The sequence below is a fragment of the Capra hircus genome, chromosome 23 (genome assembly GCF_001704415.2).
Source record: "Capra hircus breed San Clemente chromosome 23, ASM170441v1, whole genome shotgun sequence".
NCBI classification, from domain to species: Eukaryota; Metazoa; Chordata; class Mammalia; order Artiodactyla; family Bovidae; genus Capra; species Capra hircus.
In genome coordinates this window covers 31,036,593-31,059,235 of record NC_030830.1, presented here as the reverse complement: position 1 = coordinate 31,059,235, position 22,643 = coordinate 31,036,593, and the positions used below count along the sequence as shown (strand labels likewise).

Here is a 22,643-nt window from a genome sequence, read left to right as displayed (position 1 = left end):
CCCGGGAAGCCACATGTTGGGAGACCCCAACATGTGGCTTTTTGACACATGGTCCCTCCGAGGGTGTGGCTGGGAGGGGACCTTGCAGGGTACTCCCTGGAACAGGGTCGCCCTGTTCTCACCGTCTAATGCCTCACTGTCTTAGAACCTGGCTCCGCAGGTCTGGTCCTAACTGCCTGGCCACTCTTTGGAGCCCGCAGCCTTCTCTGGTAGGACGCTGCACGACCTGCCTGGGGCTTGGTCCAGGGCCCTGAGCCATCGCCTCAGAAGGAGGGGACAGGGTGGCCCTGCACGTGCTCCACGTGCTTGGCTGGTGTAAACAAGAGCCCCTACTGTCCCGCAACATTCACAGAGACCTCCATACCCCTAGGTCTGATGTCATTTTAAAGGCAAATGTTGATAATGTTAACCTCATAATAAGGTCAGATTGGTAGTTTTCACTTACTATGTCTTGATTTTTAAAAAAAACTCAACATCACAGAAATATTTTTGGCAAGCAAATTGTTACCAGACAGAGGATTCTTCTAAGAAGGCTTTTAGTTCCAATTTTTTTTAATATATATACCTAAAAGAATCAATCAAATATAAAACAGAGTATGTTTCGAAGGATAATGAGCATGATGAACTCTTTTCCTGCCAGTTACTAATGTTACAAAGATGGCATCAAGTCACGTGACCAAACCTGTTCTCCTCAACCACTGCTGGGCTGCTGCTCTCTCACTCTTCCCCAGCCTCTCGGACATTCTCCAAAGGCTTCCAACACAGGCTCCTCTGACTCTGCCCACCCCTCAGGGTTGCGCCTTGCCTGCCCTGTTTCTCTTCTTGCTGGGCTGCAGCTCCCCCGTCCCCTCTGAGCTCCAGACTCATGGCCACTGGCCACCTCGGGGCGCCTGTAGACTCAGGCTGCCCCCCAAGAGCACTCAGTGCCTCCATCAAGGCTCTCCTCCTCCTGGCTGCTTGCCTTGGCCAGAGGCACCAGGAGCCACCCAGGTGTGTGAGCCCGGAAGCTGGCGACTCAGCTTTCTCCTTCAGTACCCCCCCTACCTGGTCACTGCAATTTCCCCTCAGTCCTGACTCCCTCCCCCACGGTCCCTCCTCTCCCTTCCTGCTGTGGCCTCAGCTCAGGGCCTCATTGTCCATTGTCCTTGTAGCTGCAGCTGCGCCGCGCCTGAGTGTGTCATCCAGCACCCAGCCTTCTCACAGGTGTCCTGGCAGGCCTCTGGGTAAGCCCCTGGCTCCTCAACTCAGTGCAGAAGGCCCTCCATAGCTGGATGCTGTGTTTGAAATAAACCCCTCTCTGCATTGAATATGGCAGGCTAATCTGTGCCACCTAGCCTTTGCTCAAGCCACTCTTTTTGCCTGGAAGGCCTTTCCCGCAGTCTCTGCCTGGGGAAGCAGACCAGCACTGGTGTCCTGAGCCTGAACTCAAGCACCGTTCCCCCCTGGAGCCTTCGGCTTTCCTTGTCTCCCCTTTCCCTTTGTCAGATCCCTAGTACCTGTGTCACTTCAGAGGGCTAACAACCCTCTCCTCACACCCACACTGGACTGTGGGCTCCTCCAGGTGCGGGGACTATTTCTATTTTTTTCTTGGACTGCGCCGTGTGGCATGTGGGATCTTAGTTCCCCAGGTAGGGATGGACCCCAGGCCCCCTGCGTTGGGAGCGTGGAGTCTTAGCCACTGGACCGCCAGGGAAGTTCTCTTTCATACTAGTCTTTTTCTCTCTAATCCCTAACCTGGTGTCAGGTCTGCCAGGGAGGCAGCTGGCCTTCTGGGCTGCCCCACCTCCCTCTGATCACAGATTCTGGCCAATAGGAGTTCCCTGTATTGGTTCAGGGGTGCACCTGATATCAGCCAATCAGAGTCCTCCCTGGGATTTGTCCAAGTGGAGGTAGATAGAAGGACACATGTCCTTGAAGGATACAGATCCCCTGCTGCTGGAAGCTGTTTCCCATCACACGGAAAAGGTTGGTCTGCGGCAGCAGGAGGAAGTGCCGCCTGGCCGAGACCAGCAGAAGAGGGAGGGGGACAGAGGGCACCGGGCACCTCCTGTCCCCAGCCCTCATCGCTGAAGGCCCTCTGATCGCCTCCTTCAGTTCTGAGACTGACTTGATGGCCTTCTAGCAAGTCTCTCTTGCTGAAGCAAAAAACTGGGTTTCTGCCCCTTTGTGACCAAAAGGTCCGCACTATGTGGATAAGCTTACTGTTTTGTGAATGAAATTATGGGAGCAATCCCAAATCCGTAGATGAACTAGTTCAACAGGATGGCCAGAAGCTGCCTGGCTGTTCCTAATGTCTACCTCTGGTGGCCTGTTCCTCTCCTGACCACCTGAGCCTCCAAACCCACCTCCCATCTCTTTGCTGACAGCGTCATCAACATACAACGGCTCAGCACTTAAAAGTTACAAGCTTCTGGGACTTTCCTGTTGAGCCAGTGGTTAGGAATGTGTCCTGCAATGCAGGGGACATGGGTTCGACCTCTGGTCAGGGAACTAGGATCCCACATGCTGCGGAGCAGCTAAGCCCATGAGCTGGATGCAGCCAGACAAATAAATATTAAAAAAAAAAAAAAGTTACAAGCGCCTTTCAGAACGTTTCTCTTGTTAGAGTCTTATTCTACACTGGAGTCAGGGCGGGCTTCTCAACCCCATTTTATGGATGAAGAAGCTGAAGACCAGACCGGGAAATAACTGGCCCCTGGATATATAGGAGGGCTGGGGCCGGATCAGGAGCTTGGCTGCCCTAACCACAGTGCCCTGCTCTCCCAGCCACTTTTCCACCTTCCACTAGAAAAGAAAAAAGCCTGTTCTTGTTCCCAGGGAAGCAGGCATCCTGTCTTCACTGCAGAGAGGATGTGCGAGGGAGGGTCTCCCCAGGCTGGAAGAGCGACTAGGTCCGTGGCACCCCCATGATGGGGATTTCAGGCCCCTGACAAAAGACATGCCTGTCATAGTAAAAGGCATTTCCGCCCTAACGAAACGAAACCCTAACAGTCCGTACATGTGTGTACACATCCCTATGTGAACCCTGCACTGCTGCTTACTTATTTTGTGGCTGCACAGCGTGGCTTACGGGATCTTAGCTTCCTGACTGAGGGAGCCAAGGGGCTGAAGCCAGGCCACAGCTGTGAAAGGGTTGAGTTCTAACCAGTGGACTGCCAGGGAATTCCCGAGTGAGTGCCTCCTGTGCCATCATCAGGTATGCCCCTCGAAGGGCACACCCTGCCCTCAGATGGGGCAAGTGGGGGCAACCAGTGACCCTTCATCTCCTGACACCGGTAGGTCATGGACCTATGGGGCCTCACATGCTATGTCGCCAACATCAACCCAGCCACAACCCATGAGGAAAGGTGACTCCTCCTCCCCCTCCCCCAGTCCCAGCTGTGTCCTCAGGACCAGCATCCAGGTCCTAAAATAACATTCAGTTCTTAACTCACAGGGTGAAGTGTTAGGGTCTGCTCTCTACATGCCCAAACACAGGCAAGAGAGAGGGACGAGATGTCCTAGTTTGGGCAGAGTTGTCCTCATTTTTGATGGTGGACGAGTGTTCTGTGAACCACCTCCTTGTCTATACATAGCTCTGAGTTATTGTATTCTAGGCCAAGTGGCTGAGTGGTAAAGAACCTACATGCCAATGGAGAGGACACAGGTTAGATCCCTGGGTCAGGAAGATCCCCTGGAGAAGGGCATGGCAACCCACTCCAGTATTCCTGCCGGGAGAATTCCAGGGACAGAGGAGCCTGGTGGGCTACAGTGCATGGGGTCGCAAGGAGCTGGACGTGACTGAGCACGCACGCAGCAGCAGCAGGGCAGGCCCTCAGCAGGGTGTGCTCAGGAGGAGGCAGCATAACAGCCAGGCCAGGATTCGGGAGTTACGCCGCCTGAGGCCCAGTCTCCACTCTGTCCCCAGCATCTGGGAGAACCTGGCAAGCCATGCAATCCCATGAAGCCTCCATCTCTTCATTGTAATATGGGATAGTAACTGGGGTTCCTACTTCATAAGATTATCCAGAGGATTAAAGGAGCTAGTGTGTATGCATGCTTGCATGCCAAGTCGCTTCAGTTGTGCCTGACTCTTTGCAATCCCATGCACTGTAGCCTGCCAAGCTCTTCGGTCCATGGAATTCTCCAGGCAAGAACACTGGAGTGGGTTGCCATTTCCTCTTCCAGGGATCTTCCCAACCCAGAGACTGAACCTGCACCTCTTGTGTCTTTTGCGCTGGCTGCTGCTGCTGCTGCTAAGTCACTTCAGTCATGTCTGACTCTGTGCGACCCCAGAGACGGCAGCCCACCAGGCTCCCCCATCCCTGGGATTCTCCAGGCAAGAACACTGGAGTGGGGTGCCATTTCCTCTTCCAGGGATCTTCCCAACCCAGAGACTGAACCTGCACCTCTTGTGTCTTCTGCGCTGGCAGTCAGGTTCTTTACCGTTCCTGCCACCTGGGAAGCCCTAAAGTGAAAGTGTCAGTCGCTCAGTCATGACTGATTCTTGGTGAGCCCATGGGTGATAGCCCACCAGGCTCCCCCATCCCTGGGATTCTCCAGGCAAGAATACTGGAGTGGGTTGCCATGCCCTTCTCCAGGGGATCTTCCCGACCTAAGGACTGAGCCTATGTCTCCTGCATCTCCTGCATTGCAGGCAGCTTCCTTGCTGTCTGAGCCACCAGGAAACATGTGTGAGACATTCTGTATAGTGTTGGGCCCAGAGCCAACACTCAAGGTAAGTGTTAGATATCATGACAAAGATGTTAGATGCTGTACCTATATAAGCCTATGAAATCTTCAGACTTATTATTGACAAATATTGTTATTATGACACCATTATCCTCATTTCACAAACAGGAAAACAGAGGCTTAGAGAATTTAAGTAGCTTGCTAAGCATCACATAGTAAATGGAGAAGCTGAGCTCTGAACCAATGTCTGTCCAAAGCTGTCCCTCACTTCCCTGCACAAAAGCGGAGACAAATCACGGGATGTTGGGATTGCTTCCTAAATTGCCCAGACTCGGTTGTTATAGCACTTTTCCAGTGGGCCTCCCACTCTCTCCAGTGGGAGCCTGGGGTCACCCTCATTGGTGCTGACCTGAAAAGCCCAGGCTCCCTCACTCCCTGTCCCTTCCAGTCACAGGGCCCTTCTGCAGAACTGATGATCACTTCAGCTTTTGAGGCCCCACGAGGATCCAAGAGATACCGCAGAGCTGTGCTTTCCTGCCCCGTGGCCCACTTTGGGCCCTCCATGTTCCTTCCAGACCTAGGGTTCAGTGCTCAAGTCTCCCGCACCTTCCTTCCTCTCAGAAACATCTCAGACCTCCTCCATCTTTCTCAAGTGCCTAGTTAAATCCAAACACTTTGGGCAGAGGCTCCACCTGCCTGCCTAAATGGGAAAGTTGAAGATGCTAGGGGAGGGGAGTCCTCTCTCCTTTCTGCTCACCACACCCCTGGTCCTCACCTCTCTTTCTCTGAACTGAGAAGCAGAAGTGCCAGGCCTTCCTTAGGTTCTCTGAGGACCTCTGTGGCCTTGGACATCCCTTCTTGGGGGCTGGGCTTTGACGTCCCATATCCCCCAGCTTCTCTGATGGTGCTTCCTGCTTTCTCAGTCAGCTGTTCCTCGGGGCCCTGGCTTTTGTCTACATTTCCCCAGTCCCTATCTTGCCTACTGTGTCAGACTCCACCTCAGGCCAAGTCATTCCCATTTGGGAATTCAGAGTTTGCGGAATCACAAAAGAGGGGCAAAAAAGTCTCCCTGACAGAGTTCTGGCCTAGCACCCCTGGTCTTTTGCTGGTAAGACAGTCTGCACACTTATCACACCCCTGGGCCAGGCTCTCCTCCCAACTGCGCACTTAGGTCTGTGGTCTTAAAAAAAGAACTCCACCCTCATCCCTACCTTCGATTCAGACACCCCACCAGGGAAGCTCAGCTCCAAATGCTAGCAAGTCCCTCCCCCAACCCGCCTGGGGTGAAGGGGCCCTCCTTCTTGGTGACCAGGGATAACCAGCTTTGTCATGGGAGGGAGGGAGGTGTAGAAGTGTCTAGACCTGCGGGAAGGACTGCAGCCCCAGGAGCTGGGAATAGAGGTCTGTCTTTCCTGGAAGGCTGGGGCCCCGGAACTAGGGACTGCTCTCACCCATGACCGACTCTCATTCCACTTTCCCCTTCTCCATCTCGGGTGACCCTCCCCTGACAGAGCCAGTTTGCAGTGGCCGTAGGGAGGAAGGGGGCACGGTCAACTTCATATGGGGGTGGGGGCCTCCCATAGGTACAGGCCGGCCCTTCCTTCTCACGGGAGCCAAGGTCACCTGCAGACTTCAGCCGGGTGGGCTGACTCTGCGGGGTGCTCCCATGCCCTGTGGGGAGAGCGGGGGCAGAGAGCTCAGCCCGCTAGGGGAGACCGGGGTGTTCTCTCTCCAGAGGTTACCTCACCGCTCCCGAGACCTGGGCTCTCACCTTCCCGCAGGTTCCCACGAACGCAGGTTGTTAGGGACGCCGTGCGTCGCTAGGGGGCGGGCCCTCAAGGGCGGGTGCGCATGCGTTCTCCCTCAAGCTGGTTGCTATGTGTTGTGCGAGGGCAGGGCTGCCGGACTTCGACGGTTGTCGCCGCACGCCTTGGCCCAGGATCGATGCAAATACGTGTCCCCATCTAAGGCACTATTTGGAGCCCAGAGCGGACAGTGAGAACTCTGGCATCGGGACATGCTTTGTGCGTCGTGTGGACATGTTTAGGAGCAGTGGGTTTCTGCAGGGAAAGGCAGGGAGCTGCGGATGCGGCAGGGCTCCTGGACCACTACGGGGCTCTGCCTTCTCCGGCCTTTTGTGTGGAAATGGAGGTGGGGATGACGAGTGGGAAGACGGTCCAGGAAAAGCACCAGTGGCCATTCCCTTCCGGAAGAGGACGATGGAAGGGCACGTGCAGTTCTTGGAACTCCCCTGAGGCCCTCAGCTGACCACTGGCTGCAGCATACCTTTGGAGCCACCCTCAGCCTTTCTCCAGGTTGTCGGCAAGGCTGAGCTGGCACCAGGCAGGAAGACCCCAGGCCTCCACAGCGCTCCCTCCACAGCCCTAAGCCTGACACCAGGAATGACCAGCTTCTGTGAAATGACTAGCTTTCATAGAAAAGGAAATTGTCCTTCAGGAGGGGAAGAGCAACCAAGGGTGGTTGGAAGTTTCACTAGAAGCAGAACTTAAATTTCAGTTCTGATGATTACTAGCTGGGTTACCCTGGATAAGTTACCACCTTAGAAGCTCAGTTAACTCATCAACACCCCCCCCACCCCCAAACCCAGTATCCTCACTGTGGTGACTATGTGTTAAGATCCAGGCTTTTAGTCAGTGTACTGAACAGTGGCCCCTGCCACAGTAGCTAAGATCCACAGTTGCGACCTCTCAGGACTGCAAGCAGCCAGAGGCCAGGGGCTCCAGGCCCCTTTCAAGCCCTCATCAGTGATTTACCAACTAATCACCACTGCGTCAATTAGAATGAGCAATCACGCAAGAAATGCTGTCAGGAAGGCCTGCTCTGCTCTAAAATTTTGACTAAATGCCCCCAGAACTTCGCAGCCAGGGAGGCTCTGACTTGGGGATGGGTCCCCCGAGTTCCCCTTCCTTCATCCAGCAACAGAGATCTTCGAACAGAGGTGGAGCTCAGGTGTCTGGCTTGGTCCTGGGTGGATTCACTTTGGGAGAGAAAGACAACTGCCCTTCATTCCACACCTTCCTCCTGCTCTGAGCTGCCAATTTCAGCTTCAGCTCAGGTTTGGGGCAGGTGCTTTGCAAATTGTTTTAAAAGAGAAGGCTTGGGACTGCTCTGGTGGTACAGTGGGTGAGAATCCACCTGCCAATGTATGGATTGAACCCCTGGTTCGGGAAGGGTCTACACAACACAGAACTAAGCCTGTGTGCCACGAGTGAGCCCATGTGCTGCAACAATGAAGCCCTTGTGCCCCAGAGCCCGTGGTCCACAAGAGAAGCCACCGCAATGAGAAGTCCATGCACTGCAACAAAGAGTGGCCCCTACTCACCCCAACTAGAAAGCCTGCAGGCAGCAATGGCAACCCAGCACAACCAACAATAAATGAAACTTTTAAAAAAATGTGTTTAAAAAAAGAGTAGGCTTGCTTTGGCTCTGTTCCCTTCTGAACCCAAGACCTGCACCTGCCCCTCAGGCCTCTGCACTGACTCTGCCCTCAGATGTCCATGGAGCTTACACCCTCCCAACCCCAGTCTGCTCTCTCCATAGACCTCATCCCCATCTGATACCTTCTTCTTTCTCTTCATTGCTGTTTCCCCACGGGAAGAAAGCACCACAAGAGCAGGAAGTTCTGTTTGTTTCTTGCCATAGTCTCAGCAACTGATCAGCACTTGTTGGGTTATTTGTTTGGCTCTGCAAGGTCTTCGTTGCAGCATGCAGGTTCTTCAATTTATAGTGTGGCATGTGGGATCGTAGTTCCCTGATCAGGGATCAAACTCAAGCCCTTTGCATTGGGAGCTTGGAGTCTCAGCCCCATCAGGGAAGTCCCTGTTGGCTCATTTTATCAACAAATCATCGGAGCCTTCATGAAAATGAGAAGTTGTTAATGAAATAAGTAACACCACAGAGGGTCTGCCCAGCTCTCATGACTCTCCCAGGGCAGTTTTCAATCTTGGCTAGGGAGGCCTTCGTGGGTGCTCAGAACAGCTGGTACAGCGGGCTTGGCCAAGTGCTTGTGGTGGTGATGAGGGGAGTTCAGATCTGGATGCCAGGTGGCCTTTCAGTCCAGTGTGAAGGGTCAAATTGGGGATGGGGCACCCGTGTCAGGATGCTGAGACGGGAAAGGTTGCTTTTTTTAGGTGAAAGAATGTCCTGGAGCTTCCTGTGTGTGTGTGCTAAGTTGCTTCAGTCGTGTCTGGCTCTTTGCAACCCTATGGACCAGAGCCCGCCAGGCTCCTCTGCCCATGTGACTCTCCAGGCAAGAATACTAGAGTGGGGAGCCATTCCCTTCTCTAGAGGATGTTCCCGACCCAGGAATCAAACCTCGGTCTCTTACGTCTCCTGCGTTGGCAGGTGAGTTCTTTACCATCAGCCCTACCTGGGAAGCCCTCTGGAGCTTCCTATCTTGTGAAATACTTTTTAATGAACAATCGCAGCCAGAACAGCCATGTACGTCTTCACCTTCACCTCGCCGGGTCTATGTTCAGGCTCACTTCTGTCTTCCCCAGCCCCCACCTTCTCGCGTCTGTGCAGGTCCCAGCCCAGGGCACCCTCTTGGCTCAGCTGCTTGGCCTCCAGACTTGAGTCTTCTGCTGAGCCTCCGGGGAGGTTCTGCTGGCTCCTTCAGGGCTGCAGGCACTGCCCTGGCCGCAGTCTCTTCAGCGTGTGTGAGCCCCTGCGTGAGCCTGCTCAGAGCTGGTTGAGGGCATAGGCTCGGGCTGCACTGAGGGCAGCTTCCAGGTCAGCAGTGCTTCCAGTGCCCTGGGCCACCACTCGAGAGCCCCAGGCTTTGCCCCCCATGTGGCTGCACACGGCCAGCGCCCAGGCCTCTGCTGTGAAGGCTGGCGTGGCACTCTGGGGACAGAAACAGAGGGGGCAGTGAGGCAGAGCAGCCCTCCCTGCCCCTCCCACTCAGTGAACCCTGGAGAGTGGAGTCACAGTGAGCAGAGCCCTCTTGCAAGCTGGCACATGGTGGGGGTGGGTAAGTGGGTGTGGAGACAGGAGACGGATGGGCTGGGAATGCATGTATAGAGGTTGATGAATGGCTGCTACCTATTTGCAAGAAATATGTAGCCTGGAGGGTGGGGTGGTGGGAATTGAGGGAATCCTTTGAGGGTGGGGTGGGAGGGCGTGGGTTAGGGACAAGGAGGTGGCCCTGTCCCCATCCTGGGGTATCTTCAGAGATCACCTCTACCCAGTCGTGGCTCTCTTGTGTGGGAGGAATAAAAGACAAGGGATCAGCAAGCTGGACTAGGAGATGAGTGGGGTGGGGCTGCCCTCCCCACACTCACCTGGGCCACCTGACAGGCACACAGCACCTGTCCCAGAGGCTGGGGGCTGAGGAGCAGCACGGATGTGCTGGGCGCCTGCTTGCACAGCTGCCGGACCACCTTCACCAGCATCTGCATGGGGGAGGGCAAATGGCGACCTCAGAGCTCCCAGCTTCCTCCCCGCTGGGACTTTCCCCTCTCCACACCCTGGGCCCACCCCACGCCCAACGCTTACAGAGAGGGACTCTGTGGAAACTGTGTCCACAATCAGGGGCCCCTCCGTGTGCCGCTGGAGCAGCTCCTGGGTTTTCTGTGCAGCCTAGGAGGCAGGAAGAACAGCGCAGGGGTCGGGCTGGGAAGCAATCAGCGCCCACTTCTGAACTAAGCCCCAGTCCAGAAATCCCCTCCCACGCCCTCCGTCCCCCAGCAAAGGTGCCAGGGGTTCTGCCAAGAATGGCCGCCTTGTTCTGGGTCCCCTCTGTGTCCTTCCTCTCCTCCCTCCCTCCTCCCTTTCATTATAGCTCCAGGCCCCTACACATGGGCCGCTGAAGGTGAAGGGACTAAGCCTGCAGCACAGATGGGCGAGGGGGGCGGAGGGAGGAGGAGCCACAGCCAAGGAGCAATTAGGGCTGAATGGCGTAATCAAGTCAGCTTCCTGGAGGGAGAGTCTGAGCCAGGCTTGGGAGTTGGGGGAGAGACCCAATTTGGCAGAGAGAAGTGTGGGAATGACCTGGTGATGGCATCCAGGTGGCAGGAGAGGCAGCAACTGCCACCCACCCCCACTCCCCGCCAGGCCTGGGGTGTCTCAGCGTGCGTGCTAGAGCATCTCTGATGCTCGCCAGGTGTGCCTGCTATCTGCCCCGTGGGGTGCAGCCGCACCCCCTCTCACCTGCCCCATTTCCAGTTTCCGGACGGCAGTGTTGGCACGCCGCTGCAGCGCCTTCAGTGTGGCCTGAAGCTCCCGCCGCTGCCACTGGGGCATCGTGGCGGTGTCCACGGCCTGTGGTCAGAAGCAGCATCTCACTCCCTGGCCCCACTGAGTCATGGTCCCTGAGGCAGGGACCAGCAGGGCCAGGGAAGAGGTCACACCCCCCCACATGCCCGCCTGCAGACAAACAACAAACATCTGGGCTGGGGATGCTTGGGGGAGACGGGCAGGGTCGGGGAGGGGAACAGGGCCAGGCGGAGGGGGCAGCTCACGTCAGTGAGTCGCCCTATGTCCTTGGACAGCCGATGCGCCTCCGCCACATGCCGGCTGCCCTGACTCAGCCGAGCTGCAGCTGCTTCCACCTCCCGGGCCAGGCTCTGGCCCACCTCCCGGGCCTGTAGGGAGGGCACAGGGTGGTCAGGGCAGTGTGGCATACCTGCCCTCCGCAAGGCAGGGGTTCTTGACCTATTGCTGGGCAGGGACAAGTTAGAAACATTTAACAATCAAGACTCATCAAGGTATCGAATGATGACCACAGATGCCAGCTGCCAGCAGCCTGTATATGGCTTAGTGCACAGGTATGAATCCCGGTCTGCTGCTGGGCATTCCCCAGCCCGAGAGCATCAGCTGGGTGCTCCCTGAGCCATCCACACCCAGGGAAGCCTCCTGGCCCCGCTGGTGTGCTGACCTGCTGGGCCTGCTCCCCAGTGACTGCCAGCAGGCGGGTGATGCCCTTGACGAGCTGGCGCTCTCCGATGATGACCAGGTCTCCTATAGCCCCTGTGCGAAGCAGGTGTCTGGGGGCAGAGGGGGCGAGGAGGAAGTCTGCGTGATGATGGGAGACAGAAGAGCAGCTGGAGCTCCAAACCAGGGGCTGGTGGCTCCAGGGACGAGGGCAGGGAGGAGGTCCAGGGCCCCAGGCCGGGGTGGGCAGAGAGGAGTGACTCACGTCCCACAGCATAGCTCCACAGAGGTGTGCAGTGCGGCCCGGGAGGCGGGGTCCAGTGCATGGGCTACGGGCACGCCCACGGATACCACCCGCACAGGGTCTGGGTATACCTGACGGTGAGAGGCACAGGTCTGTTAACAGGCCTGTGAGTAGGGGGGGCGGTCACTCACACGGGGCTCCCCCAACTCACATCTCCACCAACGGGGCTCCCCCAACTCACCTCATCCAGGGAGCGCAGCCCAGGGACGTGGGCAGCGCGTGCCAGGGCCACCTCCTCCACGTACACGGCCTCATCCCGCCCCACGGCCTTCTGCACAGTGACCTCCACTGCCCGGAGCTGCTCTGGGGTCAATGGGGCCTGAGGGGTTGTGGGGGAAATAGACCGACAGGCAGTCAGCCCTGTGCCTGGGAGCGATGCATGAAGAAGCAGTCAGTTTTCACTGAACTAGCCCCAAACTGGTACACAACAGTCAGCAGTGCCTAGTACACGTACTCAATACGTTTGTGGAGCTGACAGTTCTTTTCCTTAGAAAGCTACCCAGGAACTGGCCTATTGGAAGCAGCAGGCCTTTCGTTAGACACTGAAAGTTGATAAAGAAATAGAAAACAGAGGCTCTGTACTTCAGGAGCTTACAACAGAGGGCGGCCGGGGAAGAGAAATACAGCATGGTGGACACGCAGGAGCAAGGAGGGAGTCATCAGGCAGAATGGGATTCAGTCAGTGCGCACTTCCTGCAGGATTTGACCCAGATGGACATGGGGACAGGATGACAGATAAGGAAGAGGGCAGCTCGGCTTGTGCAAGAGCAGCCTGGGCGACAGCAGGGACAAGGAAGCCGGGCGGCTGGAGGCCAAGAGAGGACTCCGGACACTGGCTTGCCTGACCCTCATTGGTACAGGAGCAGCCTGATGGGAAGGCCCTCTTACGGGTCAAACTCCCACACCACCAGACTCTAAGCCCGTCGCCTCGTGTGAAGGCTGCCTCTCCGTGCCCAGCTCACCTGTGTGGCCACATCGAAGCGCAGCCGTTCGGGATTGAGGTGGGAACCTCGCTGCTCTGTGCTGGGGCCCAGGGCCTCCCGCAGCGCCCAGTTGAGCAGGTGGATGGCCGTGTGCTTCTCCATGCAGCTTAGACGCCAGGCCTGAAATGCTTCTGTCACCCAGGGCCCTGGGTGCGGGTGGGGTGGGGAGAGAGGAGGGGCTGCAGGACGCGGAGGACAGACAGCGGGGGTGGGGTCCTCACCTCATCCACATGCAGCTGCACCTGGTCCCCCACCCTGAGGCGCTCCAGGGCCGCCACCTCATGCAGGATGAAGCCTCCACAGACCTGGGCCCGGGCCACTGGGAAGAGCACGTCCTGGGGAAGGGCAGGGCCGAGGCACTGAGTGCCTACCGCCTCTCCCTCCCCTGGCTCCTTCTGGCTCAGGAGAACTGGGGAAACTGTGTGTGTATGTGTGTGTGTGTCTGTGGCAGGTGTTGGGTGGGGGTGGTGGTCAGTGGGGGCTCACCTGCTGGCCCACCAGCACCAGGTAGCCTCGGTCGGAAGCCTGGCCTCCCTGTTCAGCGTAGAAGTTGGTTTTGTCCAAGAGGAGGCCACAGCGCTGGCCGTCCCCCACGGAGGCCACAGCTGTTCCATCTTCTGTATACAGCTGGAGCACCTGGGCCTCACAGGTGCCGAACTCTGCCAGGGCCGAGACTGCTTATCAGTGCCAGGCAGGGGCTTGGGCCTGCGCCTCCCTTGAAGCCAGTCTGCAGGGGCAGGGGGGCACTTCCAGCCGGGACCCACAGCGACCCCTGGCGGCTCCCCCGGGGAAGGCACAGGCCTGGTGGCTGCTCTGTCCTCCCAATCACGGTCAGGCAAGTCGGTGGCCACCCGCCTCAGCCCAGGCTCTCACCGTAACCGCCGCCAGGTCGCAGGGAGTAGCTGTACTTGGGGCTGTCATCGGTTGGGGGCACCCCTCGGCGCTGCAGCTCTCCCAGGGCGTGGACGTTGAGTCGCAGTCCCTGCTCCTGAACCGGCTCGGCCTGCAGTGCCCGGTGCTGTGGGACAGGCATGTGTGCAGGAGGGGTTGTGTGGAGACCTGCCTCCGCCACACAGCTTGTGCACCTCGCACCCCCTCTGGAATAAGCCCTCGGGCTGGGCTGGCTGCTGGAGGCCCTGGGCTGGCTGGTGAACCTTCCCTCATGTAGGGGTCTCAGGACCAGGAGCCACTGCGGCCCCCGATGGGCCCTCTGAGGACTCGCACCAGCCTCTCCCCTTCTGCCCCTCTGTGTGCCCCACTGCACTGGCCTTCCTCTCTGCGGGCTGCGGGTGGGGGCTGAGCGAGGGGACAGACCCTACCTCAGCCTCCTGTTTCCCTCTTCCCACAAGATCCCAGGACTGGGGGAGAGGCTGTGACCCAACAGAACCGGTGGGGCGGCCCAGCCAGTACCTGGGCCTCCTCCTGGGCTAGCCGCTCCAGTCCAGCAGTGTCCAGCTGCACCCCCTTCTCCTCCAGCATCAGCTCCACCAGGTCCAGGGGAAGCCCCAGGTTCCCAGACAGTGACAAGGACCAGGCCACTTCGGCTTTGAGGGAGGAAGACGACGGTCATCAGGGCTGGTGAGGGAGGGAGTGGGGAGAAGTACGGGCCAGGGCTTTTCTGCCCACAGAAGCCACCAGATGCCAAGCACACGGGCCCTCTCCCTGCGCTGGGCAGGCCCCAGAAGAGGGTCACCTTCAGGCTCCAAAGCAAGAGCTGGGGGTAGCCCAGGGTCCTCCCTTGGCAAATGTCATTTCGGAGGAGGGCAGTGCATCCGCGGCCTGCAGCCAGCCTTGGAAAGCAGAGACCAGAGGCGGGGCCAGCCTGGGCATAGTGAAGTGAGAAGCAGGGTGGTGGTGGAGAGGGCAGGTGAGAGAGATGTCGGGCTGGGGACATGAGGCCTGGGCTTGGCTCACTTAAGTGGGGCCCTCAAACAGCGGCCAGGCATCCTGCTCACCTGGGAATACATCAGAAGGCCCCAGGCGCTTCAGGGTCCTCTCGATGACCCGCCGACCGCGCTGCAGGGAGGCCAGGAAGGCCGCCTCATCTTCCGACACCAGGCTGGCTATCTGAACAGGGGCAGGGCAGGGCTGGAGCCGGGCCTCCTGAGAGGAAGAGCCTCTCCCCACCACTCTCGTCAGCCCTTCCCTCTCCCACCTGAGTCCAGTACCTGGGCTGAGCTCCTCCGCAATTCCGGGTAAGCATCTCCCTGGGGACAGTGCAGAGGCCCGAGGCAGGGTCAGAGGCAACAGGGCCCACTCTGTACCTCCACCCTGGCCCTCTCTGGGGACACCTGCCTTCGGGGCTCAGAGAGGCTGATGGATGGCGGAAGGTCCAAATGGGTAATCAGCTTTTTTAGGGAGGGGTGGGCGTGATACAGGCAGAAGGGGGTCCTGAGGTCAAAGGCTCAGCAGCCTAGGCAAGGAGGCTCCCTGCTTTCTGTAAGCTCGCTGAGAAGATGCTGGGTTAGACACTTAGGGTGGGGAACCAGGGTAGGGTCACTGTTTGGGTTCAGTGACAGGCTCTCCGAGTCTCCTGGGAGGCCCAGGGAAGCGACGAAGCTCTGCCCTTACCAGTGTCTCCACCACTACAGGCACCAGGCTGCCCAGGAAGCCAGGTGGTGCCTGCAACACCTCAGTAGAGAACCGCACAGCTCGACGGAGGATCCGACGAAGTACTAGCCTAGGAGGGGTCAGAGCCCAGATATGAGCCCCCAGAAGCCCTGGGTCAGCAGGGAGGGGAGAAGGGAGGGCAAGACGCAGAGTGTATGCTCCCTTCCTCCTCCGCCTGCCATCTCAACCCCACTCACCTCTCCATCCCCTCCCTCCTCTCCCCTGCAGCCCGCAGCAACCCCTGCCATTCACTGTAGCCCTTCTAGACTCATGGGGCGCCTGACATGTTCACTGTAGCCCTTCTAGACTCACGGGGCGCCTGACATCCCAGGGAAGACGCCGTCAGCGATGCAGACACTGAGTGTGCGGATGTGATCAGCCACCACGCGGTATGCTGTGTCTATACGCCCCTCATCTGCTGCCCCAACGCGGCCCGAGTAAGGGGGTGCCCCGCAACCCTGGAAGCAGGAGAAGAGACACGGCTGCTGGCCCTGCCATTCACATTAGTGAAGTCAAGAACCTGGGGGCCAGCCTTGACTTGGCTCTGCTCTCTGCATCTAATCCATCAGTAGAGGCTTTTGCATCTACTTTTCTCCACTTCCTCTGCTACGAGCCTAAGCCACACCTTGTCTAATTTGAACTATGAAACAGCCTCCCAATTTCTCAGCTTCTACTCCAATTGTCCTCCAGCGCATCCTCTGCACAGCAACAGGAATGTCTTTTAAAAGTGACGATCAGGGACTTTCCTGGTCAATATAGGGGCCTGGGTTCGATCCCTGGTTGAGGAACTAAGATCCCACATGCCACACTAAGTACATGCACCGCAACTACTGAGCATAGAGTGAGAAGCAGTATCAGGCTGTAAACGTGAACTGGAGCCTCACATTCTCGGCTGCTCACTGTCCCCGTGGGCGGGAATACTCTTGAGTTCTCAACAAAGGGAGAAAGCAGTGGTGGTGAGCCCTGAGGACCGCAGGTCAGAGTGGCTTCTGGAAGGGAAGAGGCGGGTTTACCTGGTGTATGGCGTCGAGCAGCGGTGAAAAGAGGTCGGTGTCGTAGGTGGAGAGCCTGCCTTGCAGCACGGCCACCAGCCTTTCCAGGCCCATTCCCGTGTCCACGTGCCGCTGGGGCAGGGGCTGCAGGCTTCCATCTGCCTCTCTGGCCAGGTGTATGGGAAAGGTGTGCAAGGTGAGGCCCGCCCCAGGATTGCAGGCATGATGCTCAAGTGGCATAAAGGGATGAGGAGGGGATTAGGGGGGCTGACAGTGAGAGGAACCAGTGGGCAGTATCATCTCACCCCCCTCATCCCCCAAAGCGGACAATGATAGCCTTGGGCCCTCTCCTTTCTCATAAAGGGTGACTGGGCCGTCGCCTGGACCCAGACCTCCACTTTCTGGGACACAATTCTTTGCTTTATAAAGAGGCATGTCAAAGCTGGTAAAAAAATCTTAAGAGATTATCAAATTCAACTCCATCTTATGATAAGAGAGCAGAGTCCAAAGACCCACAGTGTCTAGTTGCAATGTCATGGGCAAAGAAGAGGACTAAATTGGTTACTATCTGAAAAGAGTTTAGATATATGCCTGAAAGTGAAAGTGTCAGTCGCTCAGTCATGTCTGACTCTTTGTCACCCCATGGACTGTAGCCCGCCAGGCTCCTCTGTCCATAGAATTCTTCAGGCAAGAATACTGGAGTGGGTAGCCATTCCCTTCTCCAGGAGATCTTCCTGACTCAGGGAATGAACCCAGGTCTCCTGCATTATGGGCAGATTCTTTACAATCTCAGCCACCAGGAAAGCCCCCAGGAATATGCCTGGCACATTGCAAATGCTGTTTAAGTATCTGTTTTCATAACAAATGGATCAAAGTTTCCTGACAGCCAACTTTTTCACTTTCAGTCAGGGATTTCCCTCCTCCTCTAGCAACCCATTACCTGTTGTGTTGCATGAAGACCAGATTCCAAAGCTCCACCAGCTGGGGGGCTCCAGCCCCACCAGCCAGGTCATAGTGTATCTCAGTGCAGGGCCCACAAGGCCCAGTATCCCCCATCTCCCAGAAGTTCTCCTCGGGCCCAAAGGAGAGCACGCGACTGGCAGGCACCCTGAGAAGAAAGCCAGATGGATAGTGGGAGACAAAGGCAGAAGCCAGGGACTCCCCCACACCACCCCCGCTATCTGCCAGGAGAGCCCTTCCATTAAGCTCAGCAGGAGGAGGAACATGGCTGACCCTACAGTGTCACAGGATACGCTAAGACTCTGAGGTCCAGTGTTGGTTATTTTCCAGTTTTCTTGTGCTCCAGGAGTGGGACATAAGTGGGGGTGGACTCACCCTAAGTTGAGCCAGATGTCCCTGCTCTCCAAGTCTGGGCCCAGCCCAGCCTTGGGGTCACCACCAAAGTAGGAGACCCAGAGCCTGTCCTCAGGGATCCCATAGACCTGAGTCAGCAGCTCCCAGGCCATGCTGCAAGCCTCCTCCTGTAGTGGAAATCCAGTGGGAAGAGGAAGACGGGTGAGAAGGCCCCACTGACGTGCCCATCAAGCCACAAGAGTTCCACCCTCAGCTTAAGACAAGACCATTTCCACTGCCCGCCTGGTTTCCAGAACAAGCCATGACTCTTTCTGCTTCTGAGATTTTCCTGCATAGACAGTGTCCTTACTTCTAAATCCCATTTTCTTTCAGGTACCACCTTCTCCATGAAATCCCCTACCCACCTCAGCCTGAGAGGACTTTTAACTCCTGCATTTGGACAATTTATTTACAATAATTATTATTCAGCCATTAGGCAGGGGGCATAGTCCTGGTCCTCAAGGAGTTTACAGCCCAACCAAGGAAGCGAGACACATTTCTATTATATGTATCCATTGAGTACTGTGTCTGGTATAAGGCCCTGCTTAAGCCAACTCTAACAGTAGAGACAGGATTAACCTTGACTCCTTTCTTGGCTGACCACTGACCCTTTCCTAGCTCCAGGGCTTCCTGGGGACTCACCTTAAAATATTCACCCCCAAAGGCCCAATTGCCCAGCATCTCAAAGAAAGTATGATGGGAAAGGTCTCGGCCCACATCCTCCAGGTCGCTGTGGCGTCCTCCAGCCCTCACACATTTCTGGCTGTTGGCTACCCGCCGGAAGCCTGCCATCTCGCTTCGTGGATCCACAGTGCCCAGGAAGATTGGCTTGAACTAGAAACACAGGAAGGGAGAGAAAGACATCCTAATAGAAGGGAAACGTAGGGAGTGGGCATAGAAATGGTGATTCGGATTGAGGGCTGTCCATGGCCCCTGAGAGTACAGTGAAATCTTGGCCCGGGGGTGGGGGGATGGGGCGCAACTTGGGAGCACCCATCTCTGGTGGTGTCTGAGCAGACAAATAAGTCATGAAAAGACTCTGCTAGTAAAATGAGAACGAATGTGTTGGTGGCTAGAAACAGGGCAAGTCTACAGAGGGTAAGTGGTGCTCAAAGTCAAAAGCTCAGAGCACATAGGCTAGCACAGTAGCATGTACTCAACAAACATTTATTTTAATGAATGATACCTTTATTTTAAAAAAACTAATGAATGAAGCCAGACTTCCCCCACCAGTCTGCCCCCATGGGACTCCACACTCGCCATTCCTGGAACTAAAACTCAACCTTCACCCGCCATTCCTGGAACTAAAACTCAACCTTAACTCAGAAGTTTCCGATCAAGTTCTCCCCAAGCCCTAATTTGCACCCCAAACTCTGCCCAATCACGCACAAGCTCTCTTTCCCCGAAAGGCAGGAACTCCGCCCTTTGAGTCTCTTGCCCAATCCCGCAACGCCTTTCTCTAAGGAAAAAAACTGCAAAACTCCGCCCAGCCCTGCGTGGTTCAGCTTCTACCTGGTTCATGCCTGCATTGACGAAAAGCAAACTGGGGTCGCCGCGGGGCCTCACGGAAGCGGAGGGCACCAAGCGGTGGCCATGGCGGTCCCGAAAGAAGCTCAGGAAGGCGTCCCGCACGGCCGCGGCCTGGGTTGGAGGGGCCTCCGATGAGAGGGCCCGAAGGCCCCGCCATGAGGGCGACCTTCGAATGGCCCGCCGAAGTCGCCCAGCTGCGGCTGCCACCGACGCCGCCATCTTAACTGGGGGCAATACTTCACGAGGTCAAAGGGTATCGCAGGGATGGAAGTAACGAGAGAAGGCCCGGCGTTTCCTACAGCGACCCCTGGCGGCAGGAGGACTCAAGACCGCTTCTGGCTCACTGTAGAAGTGATTGGCAAGAAGGCGCCTGCAGGAGTCCACCTAACTACTAATAACACAAGCGGCCTGGCGCATTCAGTTCAGTCGCTCAGTCGTGTCCGACTCTTTGCGACCCCATGAATTGCAGCACGCCAGGCCTCCCTGTCCATCACCAACACAAAGTCATGTCTATCGAGTCGGTGATGCCATCCAGCCATCTCATCCTCTGTCGTCCTCTTCTCCTCCTGCTCCCAATCCCTCCCAGCATCAGAGTCTTTTCCAATGAGTCAACTCTTTGCATCAGGTGGCCAAAGTACTGGAGTTTCAGCTTTAGCATCATTCCTTCCAAAGAACACCCAGGGCTGATCTCCTTTAGAATGGACTGGTTGGTCTCCTTGCAGTCCAAGGGACTCTCAAGAGTCTTCTCCAACACCACAGTTCAAAAGCATCAATTCTTCGGGGCTCAGCTTTCTTCACAGTCCAACTCTTCACATCCATACATGACCACTGGAAAAACTAGCCTTGATAGATGGACCTTTGTTGGCAAAGTAATGTCTCTGCTTTTGAATATACTATCTAGGTTGGTCATAACTTTCCTTCCAAGGAGTAAGCATATTGTAATTTCATGGCTGCAAGTCACCATCTGCAGTGATTTTGGAGCCCCCCAAAATAAAGTCTGACACTGTTTCCACTGTTAACCCATCTATTTGCCATGAAGTGATGGGACCAGATGCCATGATCTTAGTTTTCTGAATGTTGAGCTTTAAGCCAACTTTTTCACTCTCCTCTTTCACTTTCATCAAGAGGCTTTTGAGTTCCTCTTCACTTTCTGCCGTAAGGGTGGTGTCATCTGCATATCTGAGGTTATTGAGATTTCTCTCGGCAATCTTGATTCCAGCTTGTGCTTCTTCTAGCCCAGCATTTCTCATGATGTACTCTACATATAAGTTCAATAAGCAGGGTGACAATATACAGCCTTGACGTACTCCTTTTCCTATTTGGAACCAGTCTGTTGTTCCATGTCCAGTTCTAACTGTTGCTTCCTGACCTGCAAATAGGTTTCTCAAGAGGCAGGTCAGGTGGTCTGGTATTCCCATCTCTTTCAGAATTTTCCACAGTTGATTGTGATCCACACAGTTAAAGGCTTTGGCATAGTCAATAAAGCAGAAATAGAAGTTTTTCTGGAACTCTCTTGCTTTTTCCATGATCCAGTGGATCTTGGCAATTTGATCTCTGGTTCCTCTGCCTTTTCTGAAACCAGCTTGTACATCAGGAAGTTCATGGTTCACGTATTGCTGAAGCCTGGCTTGGAGAATTTTGAGCATTGCTTTACTAGTGTGTGAGATGAGTGCAATTGTGTGGTAGTTTGAGCATTCTTTGGCATTGCCTTTCTTTGGGATTGGAATGAAAACTGACCTAGTAGGCCCTTAATTCTGGGATTCAACAAATATTCATCGAGAGCCTGTTGTGTGCCAGGCATTTTTTAGGCGCTTAAGGTACATCAGTAGTGAAACTGACAAAAATCCCTGCCCTCTGGGGACTTTCCTGGTGGTCCAGTGCTTAAGACTTTGTGCTTCCAATGTAGGGGGCTTGGGTTCTATCCCTGGTGAGAGAACTGAACTCCTACCTGCCATGCCCTGCAGCCAAGAAAAAAAAATTTGAATAGTCCCTACCCTCTAGAAATCTGTATCAAGTAATTCTCATGTTCATTGATTTTGCAGGGTCACAAATGGAGTTGCAGTGGACGGGTGTGGATTCCGTGTGGTGTAGGCATGTGCGCGTTCAGTCCACTGGATTGTGTCCGAACCTTTGTTGCCTCATGCAGTGTAGCCGGCCACCCTCCTCTGTTCATAGAATGTTCCAGGCAGGAATACTGGAGTGGGTTGCCATTTCCTCCTCCAGGGCATCTTCCTGACCCAGGGATCAACCCCCATCTCCTATGCCTCCTATATTGGCAAGTGGATTCTTTATTACTGAGCCACGTGGGAAGCCCTGATGTCTACCTGTGTGTATTTCCAGGCTGAGAGAAGAAGGCAGAGATGGCTAAGGGAGGTGAAAGCAACATTCATTCAACAGTCATGCAACAGATACTTGAAAGTAGAGTCGCTCAGTTGTGTCCGACTCTTCACGACCCCATGGACTGTAGCCTACTGGGCTCCTCAGTCCATGGGATTTTCCAGGAAAAAATACTGGAGTGGGTTGCCATTTCCTTCTCCAGGGGATCTTCCCAATCCAGGGATTGAACCCGGGTCTCCCGCATTGCAGGCAGACACTTTACCGTCTGAGCTACCAGGGAAGTCCTAAAAAATATTTGTTGATACCTAAATAGTATGTGTCAGGCACTGTGCTGGGAACTTCTCATTTTCCTTTGCCCTTGGCATTGGAAATGGCTATTTTGTTCTTAGGGGTTGAAGCAGAAGTTTAGTGGGGGCACAGAAGCCAAGCAGCAGCTGTTCCATTATTAATTGCTTAATAACATTTGGTCTTTTAATTTGCCTGGGGATTAGAGGGAATCCGGGTTGTCAGGGCTGATAGCTGCTGAGATTTCTCTTTCTCTCAGCCTCCCAGTGCCCTAGGCTTTTGTGTGTTTTTGCTTCAGGATAAGAGAGATACCCTCTCCACTTCCCTTTCTGTCTTTCTCTCCATGGTAACAACTTGGACTATGAGGCCAACACAGGCACTTGTAGGTGGAGCGAGGGTCTTCACCAGGCTTCTCTTGATACCCTCTGCTCTTGGTTTGGGAAATTAACCAGGTCAAGAGGAGAATTTGCCTCAGTTAAAGACTAAACAGCACTGAGGTTAATGTGATCATCTCCAAGGCTTCAGCTAACCAGTGGGTTCTTCTGGCCTCCATTCTTTGTGAGTTATGTTATTTAGGGACTTTGAAGAGAGTTAGCCTTGGGAAATGTGTGGTCTTTTTTTGGACTTGAGTTTCTATAGTGACAGTGAGTTCTCAGCTTTGTATTCTGACGGAACCCAAGACAT

At 55.5% G+C, this 22,643-nt stretch overlaps 1 protein-coding gene across 2 annotated transcripts; it reads right to left on the bottom strand.

Moving 5' to 3' along the window:
- AARS2 (alanyl-tRNA synthetase 2, mitochondrial) lies at positions 8,551 to 19,585 on the bottom strand. 2 transcript variants are annotated; one of them, XM_018039246.1, is made up of 22 exons: positions 19,320 to 19,584; positions 18,450 to 18,641; positions 17,790 to 17,935; positions 17,395 to 17,562; positions 16,476 to 16,620; positions 15,775 to 15,920; positions 15,424 to 15,532; positions 15,021 to 15,059; positions 14,808 to 14,919; positions 14,263 to 14,396; positions 13,726 to 13,870; positions 13,339 to 13,511; positions 13,074 to 13,187; positions 12,832 to 12,972; positions 12,051 to 12,188; positions 11,831 to 11,940; positions 11,570 to 11,678; positions 11,154 to 11,276; positions 10,843 to 10,953; positions 10,189 to 10,272; positions 9,975 to 10,085; positions 8,551 to 9,537 (listed from the first exon to the last, which is right to left on the bottom strand). In XM_018039246.1, the coding sequence occupies exons 1-22, from the start codon at positions 19,554 to 19,556 to the stop codon at positions 9,373 to 9,375; spliced, it is 2,952 nt and encodes a 983-aa protein (XP_017894735.1). In that variant the 5' UTR covers positions 19,557 to 19,584; the 3' UTR covers positions 8,551 to 9,372. The 2 variants fall into 2 exon arrangements, with proteins under 2 accessions (XP_017894735.1, XP_017894734.1); XM_018039245.1 differs by having other exon boundaries at positions 9,975 to 10,272; positions 19,320 to 19,585.